The sequence below is a fragment of the Suricata suricatta genome, chromosome 3 (assembly GCF_006229205.1).
Source record: "Suricata suricatta isolate VVHF042 chromosome 3, meerkat_22Aug2017_6uvM2_HiC, whole genome shotgun sequence".
Taxonomy (NCBI): domain Eukaryota; kingdom Metazoa; phylum Chordata; class Mammalia; order Carnivora; family Herpestidae; genus Suricata; species Suricata suricatta.
In genome coordinates, this window is record NC_043702.1 from 105,374,282 (window position 1) to 105,394,170 (window position 19,889).

General features: G+C 35.4%; 1 protein-coding gene across 2 annotated transcripts in view; it reads right to left on the bottom strand.

The window, feature by feature from the left end:
* Positions 1-19,889, bottom strand: part of MAP3K2 (mitogen-activated protein kinase kinase kinase 2) — an 86,111-nt gene that overhangs the window by 8,860 nt on the left and 57,362 nt on the right. For both annotated transcript variants that reach the window (XM_029934762.1, XM_029934763.1), the window contains 11 exons: positions 19,562-19,602; positions 18,260-18,359; positions 12,373-12,486; positions 11,907-11,994; positions 7,965-8,095; positions 6,838-6,917; positions 5,566-5,633; positions 5,293-5,385; positions 3,662-3,868; positions 2,083-2,231; positions 1,601-1,732 (listed from right to left, as the gene is read on the bottom strand). In XM_029934762.1, coding sequence (XP_029790622.1) covers positions 1,601-1,732; positions 2,083-2,231; positions 3,662-3,868; positions 5,293-5,385; positions 5,566-5,633; positions 6,838-6,917; positions 7,965-8,095; positions 11,907-11,994; positions 12,373-12,486; positions 18,260-18,359; positions 19,562-19,602 — 1,203 coding nt within the window. The remainder of the gene's footprint in view (positions 1-1,600; positions 1,733-2,082; positions 2,232-3,661; positions 3,869-5,292; positions 5,386-5,565; positions 5,634-6,837; positions 6,918-7,964; positions 8,096-11,906; positions 11,995-12,372; positions 12,487-18,259; positions 18,360-19,561; positions 19,603-19,889) is intronic.

Below are 19,889 nucleotides of genomic sequence, written 5' to 3' on the forward strand. Positions count from 1 at the left end.
CTGTGCTGACAGCTCAGAGCCTGACATGGGGCTCGAACTCACAAACCATGAGATTATGACCTGAGCCGAAGTCAGATGTTCAACGAACTGAGCCACCCAGATGCCTTGAATGCATGTATTTTTTTTTGATATTTTTAAAATTAATTTATTTTTTAAAATAGTTTGTCAAATTGGTTTCCATACCCAGTGCTCTTCCCCACAAGTGCCCTCCTCCATCACCACCACCTCTTTTCCCCCTCTCCCCCTTCCCCTTCAACTCTCAGTTTGTTTTCAGTATTCAATAGTCTCCCAAGTTTTGCGTCCCTCTCTCTCCCCAACTCTCTTTCCCTCTTCCCCTCCCCCTGGTCCTCCATTCGGTTTCTCCTGTTCTCCTGTTAGACCTATGAGTGCAAACATATGGTATCTGTCCTCCTCTGCCTGACTTATTTCACTTAGCATGACACCCTCGAGGTCCATCCACTTTCCTACAAATGGCCATATGTCATTCTTTCTCATTGCCAATTGCATGTATTTTTAAAAGAGTAAATGTACCACCATCTTGAAAAAACATTAATATTAAAATATATCCTACAAATACTAAAAATAACATCCAAGGAATAACAATTACTAATCTGTGTTAAAAACATTACGTTGATGACTGAAAAGGAACTGGATATTCTTTTTTTTTTTTTAACCTTACTTAGAGAGAGCACGTGAGCATGAGTGAGGGAGGGACAGAGAAGAGAAGCGTGAGAGAATCCCCAAGCAGTCTCTGCACAGGCAGTGAGGAGACCCACCTGGGACTTGAGCTCACCAACTGTGAGATCATGACTTGAGCTGAAACCAAGAGTTGGACACTCAACCTACTGAGCCCCCCAGATGCCCCAAGAACTGGATATTCTTATGCACCATTGCTAATAGCTCAGGTTACTTTCTGGTCTTCAGGAATCAACAAAATCCTAACACTAGAGGAATATGGCTGTCAATTACCCTAATCTAACACTCAGTCTTGGCATCATTATGAGAGGAGCAACCAGAAACTGTAGGTCTCCTAATGGGATGCAATATGAAATACTCAGGATCATCTATGAAGCATTCTAGTAAATAAAATGCCATATCTTAAATCTAATTTCAATATTAAATCTAACTTACAGGAAAAAAGATAAAGGAATAAATTAAACACCACCATGGGGATGCAATTAGAGAAATCTAGGAAATGAGATTGTCAACAGAGCACCTAGTCTCTTTGTCAAACCTATGTCATGTAAAAATGTTCTAGATTAAAAAAGAAGGGGCATTACAGTTAAATGTAATGTGTGGTCCTGGACTGGTTCCTGCTTTGGATAAACCAGCTATTATGGTTATTTTAAGAGCATTTAGGGAAATCTGAGTAAGTTCTGCTATGGTACCTATAACCTATTTTAGTGTATCTCAGCACTGTCTAAAAAAAATGAGTTAATAAATGAAGACAAAAAATAAAATTACATTACCCAGCAATAATTTAAAACGTCCAAAATTGTCTAAAATAGTTTAACATATTATAATCAAAGTTTTAGTTTTTCTTCCCTCATCTAAGACTTGAAAGAGTCTATGTCTATTTTCAAAAGAAGTACTAACTTACCCCTGGCATATATTCCATAAATATGGAAAGTGTTTTTTCCTGTGGATCCCTCAAACAGCCATAATACTGAACAATTCGCTCATGCAGCAAGTTTTTCAACAACTGAATTTCACACTCAAGTGCATTTACTTCCTGAAAGACAGAACTCACTGTTAAGTCTTTACAGCATTGCTAGTAAAAGCAAAACATTCAAACTTCATAAACCATCAAGGTGATTTCATTCTGAAATTTTTACTTCCTTGGGAAGTAAAGTCTCTAAACTATAACTTTTGTAACAGACCTTGAAGGTATACCAAAGCAACACTAAATCCAATCAGGAATATAACTGAGTTTCAAAGAGAAAAATATTTATCTATTTACTGATTGATGTGTTTCACAAATAATTTGTATTAAGGGAAAACAAAAAATTCTATTGTGTTATATTTATTTAGTAAAGATGCTTCTTATAAATGTGACAAAGGAGCCTGTGCAGTGACTCTTACCTTGCTGGTCTCAGGGCTATCCGGGTCAAACTGAACTTGCTTAACAGCCAATTCTCTTCCTGTATCGACATCATAACAGAGGTAGACCCTGCCAAATGCTCCCTGGCCAAGAAGTTTGCCCAATCTCCAGTTGGTTGGAGCACGAGGTGCTAAAAAAGAATATTTTCTTAAAATGGAATAGCCAAATGGCACACAAATGGTTAAGGACTAAATGAGTAAACTGCATTAGTGACATCCTCAAATGAAAATGCCTGGATTATCCAAACTCATAATGATCATCATGTTTGAAATTTTTTTCTCCTCAATTTTCTAAGAATTCTAAACCCAAACAAGGTTCATATATCCCCATGCCCTATGTTTTCCAATGAGATTATTTTTCCTGATTAAAAATGTAATAGTATCTTTCACTCAATCTAAGATACCACTGATTGTCAGATGCACCATTCCTAATCTTTATTGCAGCAGTATTTGTAATTAGTTTTCCATCTGCCTACAATGTAGACAGCTGGAGAGAATATTGCTCTCAGAGTAAATCCTGAGAGCAGCAAGCAGCCGGAGGAGGAGCAAGGGTGGGAATAGTACAGATGATTGATGAAAAGGAGGACAGCAAACCTTTTCTTAAAAAGTTTACAAGCCAGAAGACAATGGAAAAAACAGCTCTAAAGTGCTGAAAGAAAAAAAATGCCCAGTGTTCTATATCCAGAAAAAAAAATCTTTCAGAAATAAAGGAGAAAAAAGAACTTTTTCAAACAACCTCTGAAAGGATTCATTGCCGGCAGACCGACATTACAAGAAAGGTTTAAAGCGATTCCTCAGTCACAGAAGGAATTTGATATCCAACAGAATCTGGGATCTATGTAATCTATAATCTACAAAATCCTGGATCTACAGAAATAAAGTGATGGATATATGAAAGATATTCTTCTCTTATTTTTCATCAATTCAAAAAATAGCTGTCTAAAGGACAAATACCAACAATGTAGTGTGAGGTCACAGATGTAAGAGTAAAATATGATGACAATAGCACAAAAGGGATGAAGGCAAAGGACGCAAATACTGCTGCAATAAACACCTTTGAGCACAAATCTCGGTACACACTGCTTATGTGATAAAGTCCAAATACTCCGTGATCTGGACTAAGTTACCATTCTAGTCCTTTTCCCACTGTTTCAAGTAAGATATCCTTCACTTTAGCAAAAAGTGAACTATCTCCCTTTCTCAGAGCATACCATGGCCTCCTGCACACATCACCTCCTGAACTAGTGAATTCCTACTCACATTCCAAATCTAGATTAAATACCATTCAATAATCATTTCTCCACATAGCACTCTCCCTAGAAAAATGACAGATTGGTCACAACTTCACTAACTGAAGAGAAGGAAAGAATCAGCTAAAGTAATTAGCAGTAACACCATACTTATACCTTATATTCCAACCACCTTTAGAAATACCCCTTTTGACCTTTTTTGAGAAGTTGGGTCTCACCCTAAGAACTGATTTGATATTTATTCCTTTTAATACTATAAAATTCTGCAAAGGTTCTGCTAAACATTCACTGTGCCAATTTCTATTACTTACAGCGGCTGGGTGGGCTGATGTCCATTACAGTCAAAGTAGGATTGTCTATGTCACTTCCCCTTCTTCTTACTCGACTGTCATCATATTCTGGGGTGAAGATACTGCTTCCACTACTAGTGCTTAAAGAGTGATCAGTAGGACTGAAACTCACAGGAGAACGGAAGCTAGTCCCCTGGGTCCTTCTAGCTCTTGGAAAAGTCTTACGACCTATAAAATCAAAAGAGAATTACCTTACAACTTTTATTCAGATGTTGTAACTGAAAGTATTTAAAATTTGTAACATAAGGAATAGAAGTCTGTCTTGTGAGTAGGCTAAGAAACTAAAATGATGATTATTTGATTACGTTTTTTAAATGTTTGTTTATTTTTGGGAGAGAGAGAGAGAGAGAGAGACAGAGCACAAACTGGGGAAGGGCCTGGGGGAGGGACACAGAATCCAAAGCAGGCTCTAGGCTCTGAGTAGTCAGCACAGACTCCAATGCAGGGCTTGAACCCATGAACCATGAGATCATGACCTGAGTTGAAGTTGGATGTTTAACCGACTGAGCCACCCAGGTACACCTTGATTACAAATTTTAAACTTAATAGTAGTATTTTTTTTAAGTTCAAGGAAATACCCTTTTTAACAATGAATCATTAAGTCAAAAATGAAAATACAAGAGAAATGGGAAAAAGAAAAGCAGAAATGAGGAAAGCAGGGAAAAAAACAGGATCTGATTATACACTCAATCTCTTTTGTAAAAACACACACCCCACACACACATTCATAAAATCATTACACTCTCTCATTTCTGGATTAAAAAAAACCTACTTTATTCTCATTCCCAATTATAAAGAACAAAGTTGGAAAATTTAGAGGCAGTATTTTTTTCTTTGAAAAAGGCAATGCAAGTATGAATTTCATCATCAAGGAGTAATTTTCTAGTTAATATAAATTTTTTTAAGTTTATTTATTTTGACAGTGTGTGTATGCATGTGTAAGTGAGGAAGGGGCAGAGAGAAAGGGAGGGAGAGAATCTCAAGCAGGCTCCGTGCTGTCAGCATGCAGCCCAACATAGGGTTTAATCCCACAAACCATGAGATCATGACCTGAGCCAAAACCAAGGGAGTCAGACACTTAACCAACTGAGCCACCCAAGCACCCCCAATATGATTTTTTAATTACACTTTTTCTTTAAAGGGAAAGATAAGTACAATGAGGTAAGCTGTCATAAACCTAAGATGTTATCTTTTTAGTTACCTAATTTCTTTCAAAAATTGGTTTTTTTAATGTTTATTGTGAGAGAGAAAGAGAGAGAGAGAGAGCACACATGAGCACAAGTGAGAAGGGGGGAGGGGCAGAGAGAGAGAGGGAAATATAGAATCTGAAGCAGGCTCCCGGCTTCGAGCTGTCAGCACAGAGCCCGATGAGGGGCCCGAACCAAGGAACCATGAGATCATGACCTGAGACAGCTGCTCAACTGACCCCAGGAGCCCCTCAAAAATTGTTTTAGGCAGAAAACTAAGTGATTCAGGGGGAAAAAATTATTTCTAATGGGTTAAGTATGATATTTTAAAAATGTTATTTGGACCTTGGTTATTTTTGAGATTTTTAACAATCTATTCCTGCAGTCTAATTACCAGAAACTTACCATCATTATAGTCTTGATGGTGATATGAAACATGATACCTTCTTGGGTATGTGCCTCCTTTTCCAAATTTCTCAAAGATAGGGTTGTCGTAGTCTATTGAGACACAAGAAAGTTATGTTTTATAAAAAAAAAAAAAAAAAGTAAAATGTCTCTAGTAATAAAAAATATTTACACACATTTTTATTCATTAAAAAAAGCCCTCCCTTCTCCCTCCCAACCAAAGCATTGTTTAATGATACAATATTTAAACATTTAGAATACGGAAAGTCTAACCTGAAAATTCCTGATGATTATCTGGGTAGCTCTGTGCCCTAGGCATTCGGGATTTTGGATAGCTCTCTCTAAAAACAGAAAATGTCATGTTAAAGAGAAAATATGTAAATAAGACATTTAAAATATCTTTATGCAATATCAGTATCTGGAAGTATGTGTAGAAATTATACACATATGAGGTGTAAGAATAAAGTAGCTCATTCTGAAATGTTAACATAACTGAAAAAGAGACACTTTTTTTTAAACACTTACTTGGTGCAGGGAGGCAAAAGCTTAGCTTTAAAAACACCCTATAGGGTACAGCAGTAAAAATGGTAAGTTGTGGAATTACAGATGTTGGCAAACACTTATGTTTCAATCATAGCTAGCAACTGCAATCTTGGCAAATCACCTTTCTGAGATTTTCCACATCTATAAAATGAGATGATAATTTCCAACTCATTAATGGTGGGTATAATAGTGCTCAGGACAGTGTCTTTCAAATATTAAATGCTCAATATATAGCTTTCACATTACTATTTTCCTGAATTTCTTAAATGTTTCAAATCTCTCTCTTGAGGTAGATATGGGCACAAAGGTTTTATTTATACAGGAAAAAGAAAATTAAATGTGTATTTCCATACAGTATTCATTATATTTTCAAAACTTGCTTCCAAAAAGAAATCTCAGAGATCAAATGGGTAAAGATTTTACAGACTCTGCATGCTACGTGTGAACACTGTCTTATTGAGACCAGGAGAGAAGAAGCACTTGTAACAAAAAATTCACAGCTGCAACTTCACTCAGCTTATATTTCTGAACAGCCATTTCACACAAACCAAATGTACACTACTTAAATTTTAAATGACACCCAACATTCTGAGCCACAATTACCAAAAAAGTAAGTTATCTGTGACTTGGTGCCAGAATGAACATAATCCTCAACAGGTGAAAACAAGCCAAGAAACTTCCAAAACCAAATGTATTATTGAAAAATTTGATAGCAGTTTCACCAACATAGTTTTAAAAGTAAATGTACATTCTAAGTTTGCATTTAGCTTCAAACACACAGTTTTGGCAAGCAGAGATACTGATAATATTATAATTGGGTATCATTTTACCCACTAAAGATACTGAGCCCCATGAGATGAAGGGATTTGTTCAAACTGTGAAAAATTTATTTGCCGTAAGTATAGACGAGTATTATCAATTACACTCCTCTGATATGCTATGCTACACATACATGTATTTACCCACATACATAAAAAAAATAAAAAATACAATCTATATTACCCATCCAAAGGACTATCAAGTGATGGACAACTTCCCGAGCCAGAATTTTCAGGGCTGCTTAAAGACAATGGGTCCAGCATCTAGAAAAGTAAAGAATTCCTCCATGATACAACCAGAGTTACTGGTTTTTTAAAAAACAGTTTTGAGATATAATTTATGTAACATAAGAATCAACCATTTCAAGTGTACAGTTTAATGGTTTTCAGTATATTGAGTTGTGCAACCCTCACCACTATTGCAGAACACTTTACCCAAAAGAAGACCCCACATCCAACAGCAGTCACCTCTCCCCTGAGTTACACATTGTTTCAGGTTTTAAATGCAATGGTCCTTTGTAGGTAGGCTACCACTTCAAATTTCCTAAGAGAAAAATATTTTCTCTATAAGATTATTAGCTAATTAATTAAAAGCTAAAAGATTTCCACATAATTTTGCTTACTAAACACTGAATAAGAGCCCCACTCAAATTGAGAATAAGGACATTGTGACTGCTACATTGTTAAAACATTTACAATGTTTTACAAAGTTGAAAAACCTCAGCTTCACAAAATTAAGTATCTGTAGTCTCACTATATCTTTTTTTCTTTTTTAATTTTTTTATGTTTATTTTTGAGAGAGGTAGAACATGAGCAGGGGAGGGGCGGAGGGAGACACAAAGTCTGAAGAAGGCTCCAGGTCTGAGCTGTCAGCACAGAGCCTGACATGGAGCTTGAACTCACAAACTGTGAGATTGTGACCTGAGCTAGAAGTCAGACACATAACTGACTGAGCCATCCAGTCACCCCTTACTGTATCTTCCAAATGTTAAATAAAAATTTTAATGTTAATCCCGGGATTACAAACAAATGCATTCATTTATTATAAAGGGCAAAATAAGAAAACCAGGTTTGTTTATACATGAATGCATGCAGGCACATGTAAGTTACGGGGCATTATCCTATATTCTTTTACTATTTTGTTTACTTAAAGAAGACATGGGAGAAGAGGTCTGTCTGTCTCTCTCTCTCTCTCTCACACACACACACACACACACACACACACACACACACACGACATCTGCCAAACCACACAAATCCTCACAACATCCCTTTAAATGAAATGAAAAACCACATCCAACTTTTGCTTACTTGGTCCATGCTCTCTGGAATGAACTCTCCTTCACTGTTGATACTGGTGAATGACCCATTCCGGGCAACCTGGTGTAATTCATCTGGAATGTATCCTGGGGGAGGGGAACTTCTATCTCTACTAGTGGGACCTCAAAGGAAAAAAGTTACATGGTTTTATAAATATCAACTGGGAACTAATTTTTGTTTCAATTAAATATAAACACAGGATTTCTGGACTACAGTACCAATGCTTATAACTACTGAAATCCAGTTTTTAAAACTTATCAGAACATTCGCTTCTATAAATCTTCAAATCTTTTTATACCTTTCTAAACTCCCGCCCTTTTAGAATTATTAACCTCACTGTAATATTCATTTATTCTTTTTAGATGGTATGTTTTTCTAATTGTTGACAACTACATTATGGGACTGATGATAAAAATTTTTAGATTAATTTTAGACGATAAAGATTTTAGAACTTCCAAGGGTCATTTGTACCTAGATATATATTACCCTTTAACAAAACTTAGGGAAAGTATCAGAATCTCATGGAAAGAATGTGGACTTTATACCTCAGTTTAAAATCCCAGTTCTAGTTATTTACCAACTGTATCGTCTTTGGTAAAATTATCCTATCCCCACAAACCTGGTTCCTCATCTATCAACATAAAACTAAATCCCTCCTCTCTTAGGGAACAAACTGGTGGCTCATCAGAAGGAAGGTGGGTGGAGGGATGGGTGAGACAGGTGAAGGGGGAGGTTCAAGAGTACACTATCTTCATGAGCACTGAGAAATACAGAGAACTGCTGAATCATTCTATCATATACCTGAAGCTAACCTAACACTGTATGTTAACTATACTTGAATTTAAAAAATAGATTAAAGAACTAAACAAAGCCAGCACTTAAGGTAAACAATGAAAAAGACTAAATCCCCCCTTTGCAAGGGTATTATAATGATAAAATTATTCATAATGAATATATGCTATCCACGTTTGGTTCCATATATTCTTTCCATTCCCTCTCCTTAATCTTTAGAAACCTAAAGTGAGATTACTTCTTAAGTCATTTAGGCCATATTAGAGTGTTTTCAAATTAGAATCCTGAATTTTATTCTTGGGTACTTTAAAATTAGGTTTTATCACAAGCCATATTTTGGCATTTAATTTCTCCATAGTTCAGAAAATCAGAAAATCTAATATACTTCACCTAATTAATGATATCACTTCTTATGAGACAACAATCCATTTTATTTTTACCTGGTTTTATAGATATAATGCTATGTTTATTAATACAGCATTTCCTTTTCCTCCAAATATTTTGAAATTAAACTATAGAAAGATAGGGGGAAGTCGTGAGCATTTAAGTTTTGGTCAGATTTAAAGCAAAAAGGCTTTGCCTTATAAAAAGGGGTCACTGTAAGTATATACTAGCATTTGTCAGTGAAAAGATAGGGAGAAAAAGAACAAAGTGATTACCAGGAGATTTGAACAAAAAGGTAACTTTCTGCTTGACTCTAAAATAATTAGGAACTCAACTTTGAGCCAAGGGTTCACTTAGTCTTTGTAACAGGTATGATGACATTATCCCTAATATTTTTATACCTTCCATATACTCTTGCTTATAAAAGAAGATCAATATACTCATTTCTAAAAGGAGATAGGGAAGAAAAAATGCTATGAAAGTTTCTTCATCTCCTTACTAGATAATAATTTTTTCTTTTCATTTATTTGTTTTTAGTGAAGTCTAGTTGACACACAATGTTCTAACAGTTTCAGGTGCACAACATAGTGATCTGATAATGATAGTGCTCTAAGTGCAGTCAGCATCTGTCACCACATATTATTACAATATTACTGACTATATTCTCCATACTCTGCTTTTCATATCTGTGACATATCTATTTTATAACTGGAAGTTTATGCCTCTTAATCCCCTTACCTATTTTGCCCATCCTTCCAATCCCCTGACAATCACCATTTTGTTCTCTGTATTTAAGAGTCTGTTTTTTTTGTTAATTCATTTGACCCATTTTTTAGATTCTGTGTATAAATGAAATCATATGGTTTCTGTCTTTCTCAAACTTATTTCACTTAACAATACTCGCTAGGTCCAATGTGTTTTCACAAAGGTTATGATCTCATTGTTTTTTGTGGCTGAGTAATACAGCACTGTGTATGTACATATACCACATCTTTATCCTTCATCTGTCTATGGACACTTAGGTTGCATCCATATCTTGGCTTTGTAAATACTACTATAACAAACACAGACATGCATGTATCTTTTTGAATTAGCTTTTCTTCAAGTTTCTTTGAATTTCATTTTCTTTACCAACAAACACACAAGAAGATGCTCAACATCACTCATCACCAGGGAAATGCAAATCAAATCATGATGAGATACTCTCTTACACCTGTCAGAATGGTTAAAACAACAACAAAAGAAACAGGAGGTGTTGATGAAGATGTAGAGAAAAAGGAACCCTCAAAAACTGTCTGTGGAAATATAAATTGGTAGAACCACCTTGGAAAACAGTATGGAGGTCCAGCAAAAAAATTAAAAACAGAACTACCATATGACCCAGTAATCCCACTATTGGGTATTTATACCCAAAGAAAACCCTTTTTTCTAACTTTTGTTGGTAATGGGTATGCCAATGCACTCTTGATTGAGACCTCCACATCAGAATATACTCACCCCAATGGTAGTTCTTCTAGCTATCTTTTATGAAAATAATTAAAGAAAATAATTGTCAATAAATAAGGGAAAAAAGATGATGGTCATATCTATCAAAGCCATTCTAGGTTTTTAAACGTAGGGGTACCAATAAACACCAACAATTTTCTACATTACGATTTCCAGTTTCTTCTTATGCTAGCACTGAACTCAAATAAGAATATTTACTAGTAGGACAAGATTGAAGTATTCAGTACAATTTTAGTTCAAAATGAATTTAAATGTCAATTTAAGCAGAGCATTCAGCTTGTCCTAATGCAACTCCAGTGATGGACAATTTTTTACTTTAAAATGATACATACTGTAATGTGATAAGAAAAGGGAATGAAGAAAGAAATGGAGGTTTAATAATAGTCATGTTTCCTAGTTTGAAAAGCAAAATCTATTGCCACAAGAATCCCATGATTTAAAGATGAGAATAACATTACTGGTCTCAATTAATTAGAGAGCTGGAGTATGAAATCCAGTATTCCTAAATGCTCCTTCACCAAAATTCTAAACTGTGTAAAAATACATCTGAATAAAGGTGTATAATTCCTATTTTGCTTGTATATTATTGCTGCTGCTCATGTTTCCAGCATTTCTGAAAGCAAAAGTAGGATTTCTGTAAGACAGGTACTTAGATGGAAGTAGTCATAAAGTAGCTTCCTCAGGGGGCTGCGGGGGGCAGGCAAACAGCCTCACCCACACCTCCCTAACAGGCCTCCTTCAAATAGCACACAGGATCCATTTCGGTTTGTACCACAAACTTAATTTTAATAACTATTTTAATTATGAATAATGAATACTAAAAAAGCAATAATCTGGAAACTCTTAGCAATGCATTTGATAGTCCTGCAATAACTAAAACTTAGAGAAGGCTTATGAACTTAGTCCATCCATTAATTTTAATATATTGGAATTACTTCTTTTAATTTCTTCCCTCTAGTTATTTTTATAATTAAAACCTCCTTGAGGTTTTATTTAAATTTGTTACATATTAAAATATCCTAAGTATATAAAGAAAAAATATTTAAGTTGGAGATTGCTAATCTTACAACACTTGACGTAACTTTTCAAAGGGACATAAGAAACTAGAACACAGTTAACTGGGAAAAATTGCACAGAGTACAGAGACAGCCTGCTTTTTATTAGGGTTATGTTTACATGTTGCCCTACATCAAAGGATGAAGAAGAAACAGAGAAATTGCCCATTTTATGGTTTGGACACAGCATTCTTACCTATTATAGAAAGCCGTTTTTTCCTCTCTGCTCCAAATACTGTGTCATCCAAGTCTTCTAGTGATGCCAATGGTTCTAAATTAGTAGCCTAAAAGGAAAGGAGATGATTAATACTTACGATTTTTCCCCTTTTGGGGCTTTAAACAGAATCCTTCCCCCAACCAAATACAACTTAGATATTCTCCATTGTAGGTTTTCTTAAATCTACTCTTTGAAACTTTATTTCCAGGAAAATTTTCCCAAGTTCTCAGTATTCTATTAGTTCCATATGTACAGTGTATTATATTTATAATTTTGGTTACATTGTTTTGAGGAGCAAGGATATTAAACTACAGCAATTACAATATGTAAGTTTACATTTCATTATATTGAAAACATATCAATGATTGATTATAGAATGTAACTATGTTTCCTATTTCACTGGCATAAATCCTATAATCCTTACTGAAAAAGTCTCAGTGCATACCTGTGTACTTCCGTTTATGACAAGTAGTATCTTGAGGCTCTTCATATGAATACTACGATCCAGCAGTTCCACAGCTTTGTCCAAGTCATCTTGGGTAGTTAATGGAATCACCAACTAAACAGAGGTGAACATAATGAATCATGCAACCATCTCACCAGGTGAAGTCCTTTCAGGACCATCTCCATGACTATGAAATTATAAATTTCAAAATACCCTGGCTCTTTGTCAGTATAATGAAATTCTGAATGAATAGATGTATCTAGATTGTTTCACTCTTCCCGTCCTACTACCACTAAAATCACAGACTGAATATGGACAAAAATGTTTTTGTTTTAATCATCATTAAACTCTTTGAAAAAACACATTAAAAGGTTAAAGATTAATTTTCTGGGATATTTCCATAATGTTGCAAAATGTTAAGTATCTTCACTCCAAAACAGCACTAAGAAGCACACACAAAACTGTATAAAATAAAAGTGCTCCCCTTCGTCTGCACTGATGAAACTCTCAGATTTTCTCTACAGTAATACTACCAGGGATCTGCATTCTCACGTAGAGTGCATATCAACATCCCACACACAAGCTTCTATAGCAGCTGACAAGGAGGGACCACTAGCAATGTACCTGCAATTTACCATCCACCTGGGGCCCCCTCTGATCTGGTGACTTGACCAACAATGGGTCAGACATCCATAGTAAACTCTAAATGTGTAAATTTGCTTTCATTAGTCCTCTTAGGGATCAGATGTTATAAAGGACAAAAACACCCTGAGATGTTTATGAGAAAGCATGATTCACACAACTTAAGAAAATCAAAATACTTTTTTCTTTAAAAAAAAATGTAAAATGTAAACTTACTAGCTTAAGACAACTTTTAATAATCTTTAAAGTATATTCCATCTGACTGCAAGGACAGAATAAAAACAAATGACCCTATTCCACAATGTTACCTGGCTCTAATTAAGTACAGTATAGAAGCCATTCAAATCTAAAGGCCTAGTTAGTTTGGAGTCCTCTACAGTATAAACTCCTTGAGGACAGTGGCAATAACAACTGACACAGAGCATGCATGGCAACTACTTGGTAAATACTGCTTAATGGAGATCACAGGGTAAAAGCATCACCTGTACCCAAACCCATAAGCTGAAATGGTGTGCATTCTCTGCAGATTTCTTTATGGAAAAAAGCCACTGTTTTAGTAAAGGCTGCCAAACAGAAATAAAGTGGATTCCAGACTAATGTGAATTCCATCATATAATCCACTTAAATTTGCTTAATATGTACTTGAAATTATATTCCCAAATCTGTTTGTAGCTACTTTAATAGTTCTGTACTATTCCAACTTACCTACTAACCAGGCCTTTTTTTTCATCTATGAGAATTTTTTTCTAATAAAAAAAGAATATTAACTGTTTGGTATCATAATAAGCATAAATGAAAAAGAATATCCTTTCATTTTCCTATCAATTATGAACCATATTGGTACATCTTGCTCCTATATTTTCGTACTCTTTTTAGCTATATTTTAAGCACTAGAAAACATTTTAAAGCAAAGATGATTTTTTTTTCCAGTTTTTCATTTGAGGGGAAAACGTAAATATTTACTTTTACTACATATTTATTGCTAACTGAATCGCTTACTTCTCCAAGACACTTTGCTTTGGGGGAGAAAAGCCACTAATTTAAATCACAATAACAAAATATTAACATAACTTATTTTGTTGTTCTTCAGTTTCTAATGTGAAATCTGGGCATTGTGGAGGAATATACAGATTGGCAGCTTGGACTACTGCCTATGGTTCTCATGTGATCCCTTGTATCTTCTAAAGTCACCTATTACCAATTTTAAAATGAGGACTTAAAGAGTTATGAACAAATCCCAGCTTATCTAAATTATATTAAATAAATCACACAATGTTTTCTTGCTTCGTGAATTCATTTCTGCCTCAGTCATGAAATCTATTTCCTTCTGCCTTAATACTGATTCATCAGTTGTTGGTTAATATAAATCCTTCCTGCAAACTAAAAATTGGGTCTCGAAACCCATGCAATAGAACCTAAATTTGAAAGAAGTGATTTACTTGCCTGACTTCACACAGTGACACACAGTAATAGTCCTTATAAAAAGGGTTTCCTTCTCTAACCATCTAAAATGAGAAAGATCTAGGGCACATGGGTGGCTCAGTTGATTAAGCTTCTGACTCCTGATTTCAACTCAGATCATGATCTCATGGTTTGTGAGATCGAGCCCCACATCGTGCTCTGCACTGGCAGCATGGAGCCTGTTTGGGTCTCTCTCTCTACTCTCTCTTTCTGTCCCTCCACCTCACTCTCTCAAAATAAACATTTAAAAAGAGAGAGAGAGAGAGAGAGAAAGATCTTAGAAAATCCACTTACCTTGCCTGTATACCTTCACATCCAGCTCCCATGACACCCGCCCCCCCCAACACATGTTCGACACTATTAAAGAGGAGCCTAACTAACAGATCCAACCAATCCTAGCTTAAATCTCCTTATTGTTTTGAGTCTGGCAAACTAGAAATTTACAGAATAATGGTTCTTTTAGAACACAGGGATTTATACTAGGAAAAAAAATATCTATAGAACTGGAATAACAAGCAGTATAAATGAGGTTTTGGCTTGACCATAGGTCCGCAAAACTAACAGACCTTACAGTTTTTCACTAGTACGCTCAGTGCTGAAGGGCATGCATTGGGTTTGTCATGATGTGAATCAGGACATGGTTATTAACTCACAGAATCACAGAGTTTTAAAAGAATTTCTTAGTTGTGACCACTTCCAGAAATCCTTAGAAAGCATGAGAAAAAGAAACTGAAAATGGTAGACATTTCCAATTTTTAGGAAAAGGAAGAAGGTTCCTGAAACTACAGATCAGTTAGCTTGGTGTCAATCCTCAAGAAAACTCTAGAAAAAATTATATAAACAAATTAGAGAACTCAGGGGAGAAAAAAGCAATTCTAGGAACTAGAACAGGTACAGTATAAGCCAATTATGTCAAACTAACCTCATTTTGATAGACTTACTAGATCTAGATGGTAGATCAAGACAATGTTGTAGACTTCATGTATCTTGGCATTTGAACACTTTCCATGATACAATTTTAGACCAAGCAAAAACAAAGATATATCTAGATTCTCCTAAAATCATACCAAGAAATAAAGACTCAAGTTCAAGCCTATTTATGTGGGAAAATATACCAGGAAACACTGGTGCAGAAGAATTGGGAAGACAGGGAAGGGTCCCATAAAGGGTGTGTTATCCAGCAAGTTACACTATGGTTAAGTGGAACCTATCCATCCCCACCTCCCACACCATCCTTGAGTCTCATTTGCCCATTCCACCCCTGGTATCCCTACATGTACTTCTGCCTAGACCCTATGGCTGTTTCTCTAAAAAGCCCTCAGACTGGCAGTTGGAAATCAGGTCAGCACAACAGAAACTTCCAACTCTTGCCAAGTCAGGGCCAGGCAACAAGAGGTGTTCACAGCTAAATGAAAACCCAAAAAGTATTTGAAAAATAAAATACTAAAGTATTACAACAGTATACTCATCACATTGTTCGGAGATACTATTTGTTTGGATGTGGATTTTTACTTTCTCAAAATATGTTCTGCTTTCAGTTGTAAACAGTATCTTTAGACAAACTATATTAACATATTTTTGGCTTTAAATTAAAAATGACTCACTTGAAGATCTAGTATTTTCAAATATTTTTATTTGCTCAATATTTTGACATTTGCAAAGCACTTTCACATGTTTTCTCAAGTTAAGTTTTAGTAAGCTCTCCACCATTACTCCATTCCCACTGGCACTTTCTATTCCTGAAACATAACTAGTCTTTTCCATCTTAGGATCTCTGTAGGTATGGTTCTCAGCAGCTCTCTCTACCAAGAATGTTCTTGCCCTCAAACTTTTTTGCAAGTTTGGTTTTCATACTTCAGGTCACAGTAATTAAATATTACCACCTTAGTTCTTCCTTAGTACCATCTAAACAGAATGAGTACTGCCCTTGCCTCCATTGTTTTTCATGGTATTTTATGCATGTCTTTCAAAGAACTTCATGTAGTTGAACAACTCTTTATTTAGTTGTCTGCTTCTACCACATCTATAAACTCCATGAAGGGTTGAAATTCATAAATCATAGTATGATGCCTGGCAAATTCAACAAGTATGTTCTTAGGAAAACAACAACAAACAACAACAAACAAACAACTAAACTGTCCCTGAAATTTTTAAGATTCAAGATCTTGAGATTGCATAGGATCTGAAAGAAACCTTAGAAATTATCTAATCCAATCTGAATTTTACAGAAGGTTCAAAAGGGGATTTCTCGGGGGTGCCTGGGTGGTTCAGTCAGTTAAGCGTCTGACTTTGGCTCACAACATGATCTCACATTCATGCATCCAAGCCCTGTGTCAGGCTCTGTGCTGGCAGCTCAGAGCCTGGAGCCTGCTTCAGATTCTTTCCTGCTTGTTCTCTCTCAAAAATAAACATTAAAAAGGGGGGCGGGGGAGAGGAGTTCTCAGAACACAGAGCTTCTCAGTGCCAGACAAAGCTCTTAAAATCACATGTACTGACTCACAAACATAAATCAAACGATCTAATCATGTCCTAAGCAACTTGAAAATAATCCTTAAAGTTTTAACTAAGTTGTTTGACTACTAAAGCTCTATTGTCTCTATAGCCAAGTGTAGAGTATGAGGAAAAAAAACCCAGTTCATCAAAAAGTACAATGTAGACATTTTCTAAAGAAGACATCCAGATGGCAGACAGACACATGAAAAGATGCTCAACATCAATCATCATCAGGGAAATACAAATCAAAACTACAATGAAATACCGCCTCACACCTGTCAGAATAGCTAAAATTAACAACTCAGGAAACAATAAATGTTGGCGAGGATGTGGAGAAAGGGGAACCCTACTGCACTGTTGGTGGGAATGGAAAATGGTGCAGTCATTCTGGAAAAGTGTGGAGGTTCCTCAAAAACTTAAAAATAAAACTACCCTATGACCCAGCAATTGCACTACTAGGAATTAATCTAAAAGATTAAAAAAATGTTAATTTCAGGGGACACATGCACCTCGATGTTTATAGCAGTGTTACTAACACTAGCTAAATTATGGAGAGAGCTCAAATGTCTATTGACTGATGAGTGGATAAAGAAGATGTGGTGGGGACACATACACACACATACACACACAAGGGAATACTACTTGGTGATGAAAAAGAATTAACGCTTGCCATTTGCAACAATACGGATGGAATTGAAAGGTATTATGCTAAGCAAAAGTCAGTCAGCGAAAGATATCATATGATTTCACTCACTGTGGAATTCAAGAAAACTTAACAATGAACATAGGGGAAGAGAAGATAATATCAGGAGAGGGAGGTAAACTATAAGGAACTCTTAAATACAGAGAACAAACAGAGTTGGTAGGGGTGGGCTAAATAGGTGACAGGGATTAAGGAGGGCATTTTTCAGGATGAGCACTGGGTGTCATATGTAAGAGATGAATCATTGGGTTCTACTCCTGAAGCCAAGACTACACTGTAGGTTAACATGAGAATAAAAAAAAGTACACAAAATGAAAATAAGACATAAATAAGCAGTAAACCTCTAAGTAATACATATATTTCCTCCCTCAATATGTTCTCAATTATTTGCACAGTAGTGTCTTTAAATTTTTTCACAATGAAAAATAAACACTTCGATTAATTAAAATTTACAAATTCACTTGTTTTATTTCTCTAACATGCCATATCCTTAGCAATTCCTAAATAAATACCCCTAAAACAATCTCTTAAATGAACATACTACTTTCCAAATTAAGGGCTACTAAAAGTTAAACTGTACATGTTTACCTCATTATTGGTATAATGGAGATCCATAGACTGTCCAAAGGCAGTTTTAGCCTTAGATCTCAGATCTTCCAGTTTAACTGGTCTGGGGAACTGAAGGATTCTATATAGACAGAATTTTAAGATTATTAAAGAGCAGCTATAAAATGGTCATTGTAAAAAGTGATTAAAATTAAATATCTGTATAATTGAATGCAACAAAACTGTTAAAAGAATGAAGTTGTTCTTTGGAGATTCAAATTTTGATTTCTGTACCCTTACCAACGCAACATTTTTGAGCACCTATATGTCATATAAGCATATCCCCAAAATAAGTATTTTTTAAAAATTAAAAATTTTAAATTCTAGTATTTCCTTTTCTCAAAAGATTGGCCTGTGCTGCCCCAGGGTAGCATGCACTTAACCTTGGAAATTACTGTATTAGACTGTAAGCTCTGGATGGGGGAGGGACTATGTCTGTTCTGCTCACTTTATTCCTTAATGGTCTAGCACTTATAGTACTTAATAAATAATGCTCAATGAATGGAAAAGAATTAAGAAAATATCCATAAAAGAACTATAAGAAAAAAGCAGATTGGATAAGTGGATGGTATATCCAATTTTTGTTGATATCTCTGTATAAAACATTTTTATATCTTCAGGTTATATGATTTATGAGTCTTTTTAAAGTCCTTAAAATGGATGGCTTTTTCACTAACTAAATTTAATGAGACACTAATAAAAGAAATGAAATCCCCTCTTCTCTATCTCCTACTAGGCCTTGTTAATAATTTTGCTGTCAACCACCTCTGCCACTGCACTAAGACACAGATACCCAGGGGAGGACTAGGCTTATTCCTTTGGTAATTAATTTACAGCCACATTCCAATCATCTTCCTCAATGTTACTAATCAAATATATGCCATATAAGATTGAGGTCTCTTGAGAATAATCAAAATTATGAGTGCTAAATCCATGTACGTAAGTTTTATATAATATCTAAAGGGATGATACAAATATGATAAGGAGAAATATATTTGATTTCCACTGAGTAAAAATAAAAAGAAATAATAATATTTAAAGGCTGTATTATCCAATGATCTGTTTATTTCCTAAAATAAAAACATTAATAATTATTACTAAAGTTTTGCCTAAATTTTGGCAGATTCTATTGTGAGAGTAAGTACATGTTACACATTACCAAGGATTATTCCATTCTCAATTTGTAAGCCATCAACTTTATCACTAAAGTCCAGAGAAAACTTTAAAGATTTATGACTTTTTGAGTAAGTCAATAAACTGACATGTTAATGTTTCTTTACTTACCTTTTTTCCCCTCTGTGTTCAAATTTGACTCGAACATCATTCTGTAATGAAATGATAAATCATTTCAGCGATCAGATAAAAATTTCTAATTCCTACATTACCTTTTTTCTAAGTCACTAATTTTTTTCCCCTTTAGTCACTCATTTTTTAAAAAGCAGGGGGAAAGGAGTCTTAATTTTCAGTGTGGATTCCAATCAGTTCATATAGTATCTGTCAAAGAACTGAGCTGAGGGACCTCGGAGCCCGTGCGCTGCCAGCGATTCGCCCCAGAGGTGAGGCCCGCGCCGGGGCGGCGGCGGCCGGCGCCGAGCGGCGCGGGAGGCCGGGC